The sequence below is a fragment of the Osmia bicornis genome, chromosome 16 (genome assembly GCF_907164935.1).
Source record: "Osmia bicornis bicornis chromosome 16, iOsmBic2.1, whole genome shotgun sequence".
NCBI lineage: Eukaryota > Metazoa > Arthropoda > Insecta > Hymenoptera > Megachilidae > Osmia > Osmia bicornis.
Window position 1 is genome coordinate 1,594,902 of NC_060231.1, and position 1,820 is coordinate 1,596,721.

Genomic DNA, 1,820 nt, shown 5'->3' on the forward strand with positions numbered 1-1,820 from the left:
ACGTGCGACCGAAGAAATGAATAGAACGAATGAATAGCAATTCACTTGGACAGCGATAATGCTCAAGCATCCACCAGCTATCCAGTAATAAACAGCATGGTCGGGTCTAACCACTTGCTTATTACGGATCAGGTATACTATTCGGCTCGACTTTGTTCTCGAAACGGGACGATAGAGAACATGAGAATCATAAAGTGATAACTATTGCTTATTACGGATCAATACTGTACCAGCTGTGGACAATCACCATATCATAAACCAACCCACTTTTTTTATTCTTGTAAGCAAAGAAGTAGAATTTTTCAAAAGAGTAAGAAGGTACCGAGAGTACCCTCAGGTGACCTACTTGAGGCATTCCGCGTGCAGGTAAGAAGATATAATCCGAAAAAAGGGCAACGGTTTAAATGTACGAAAACGTTTATAGTCCAAATAATCATGGTTTATGATTGTGCACAACTGGTACTTAATAGGATAGCTGCCAGATACTCGACGTATTGGCTATTTAACTGCGGAATTTAGTTTTGAAAATTTCCGTTTTGTCCTATCGTGCTCCGCGGCAATAATTCGTTAGTACCATCGAAGCAAGCATAATGCAAACACCAGCGAGAAATAGACGCGCATTGAGGAGCCAACTTAGAAGAGCTGTGCTGGCAGCAGTTGAAGTGTGCAGAGAAATGATCCAGGAGGAGATCGACGATCTCGAAGGAAACACCCACCGGCCGTGGGTGCGCCAGTGGATTTCCCAACGACGCGTTGCAGGGGCATCCGCCGTTCTGCTGCCAGAGTTATCAGCGGAAAATCACCAGGAATACAGAAATCATCTGCGCTTGTCACCGATTCAACTGGAGCAGCTTCTGACGGCGGTGCAGCCCAGGATACAAAGGCAGTACACCCTCTTTCGCGATCCGTTGCTTGCCCGCGAAAAATTAGAATCTACATTATACTATTTAGCTACGGGGTGCAGCTTTAGAACAATAGAGCAGATATTCCGGATACCTAAATCAACTTTTTCAATGCTGCTCCCCGAAGTTTGCGATGCAATTTTCATCGCGCTCAAGGAGTTCATAAAGGTACGAGCCATTTCAACATCCTCATACACATATTTTCTCAACAATTGTGTATGACTTCTATACTGATTCTCATTGCACTGTAGGTTCCGAGTGGTCCCGCCGAGTGGAGGCAGATCGCCCAAGGATTCCACGAGCGATGGAATTTCCCGGGGTGCTGTGGAGCCATCGACACAACCAAGCCCCGCCAAACTCAGGGACACAATTTTATAATTATCGAGGGACAAATTCCATAGTTCTCTTGGCAGTTGCCGACCACGAGTCTCGATTCTTATATATTGATGTCGGGCGAAACGGAGTAATGTCCGACGGTGGAGTGTTCAACAGCAGCACGTTGCACCCTGCCTTGGAAGGGGGTATGCTGCCGGAGGGACATTGTTTCGTGGGTGACGATGCGTTTCCTCTAAAACCGTACTTGCTGAAACCCTACAAGGGTACGCAACTGTCCAGGGGGCAGAAGATTTATAATTACCGGCTCAGCCGCGCCCGCCGCACGGTGGAGAGTGCGTTTGGTATCATGGCGAGTCGGTTTCGAATCCTCTACACCAGGATACCATGCGCATTGTCCACCGTGGATAAAATCGTTATGGCGTGTTGCGCTCTGCATAACTGGCTGCGCTCAACGGACGAGGAAATACTTCCTCCTCCCGCCCCCCCGGCTGAGACTGCCGAAGTTCCCGCACCGCTCGCAGCAGGTTCATCAGACACAGCAAGTGCGGCGGCAAGACTCTTCCGGGGCAATATGATGCATTT

General features: G+C 48.1%; 1 protein-coding gene across 1 annotated transcript; it reads left to right on the plus strand.

Moving 5' to 3' along the window:
- Positions 1-571: 571 nt before the first annotated feature.
- LOC123988612 lies at positions 572-1,303 on the plus strand. The gene is made up of 2 exons (XM_046289299.1): positions 572-1,070; positions 1,154-1,303. The coding sequence occupies exons 1-2, from the start codon at positions 591-593 to the stop codon at positions 1,301-1,303; spliced, it is 630 nt and encodes a 209-aa protein (XP_046145255.1). The 5' UTR covers positions 572-590.
- The last annotated feature ends 517 nt before the right edge of the window (positions 1,304-1,820 follow it).

What these genes read in the sequence shown, in the direction of transcription:
- LOC123988612 (XM_046289299.1), top strand. Translation starts at nt 591, where the DNA reads ATGCAAACACCAGCGAGAAATAGACGCGCATTGAGGAGCCAACTTAGA. An exon ending in CGCTCAAGGAGTTCATAAAG is followed by an intron (nt 1,071 to 1,153) that starts GTACGAGCCATT and finishes ATTGCACTGTAG; the next exon opens with GTTCCGAGTGGTCCCGCCGA.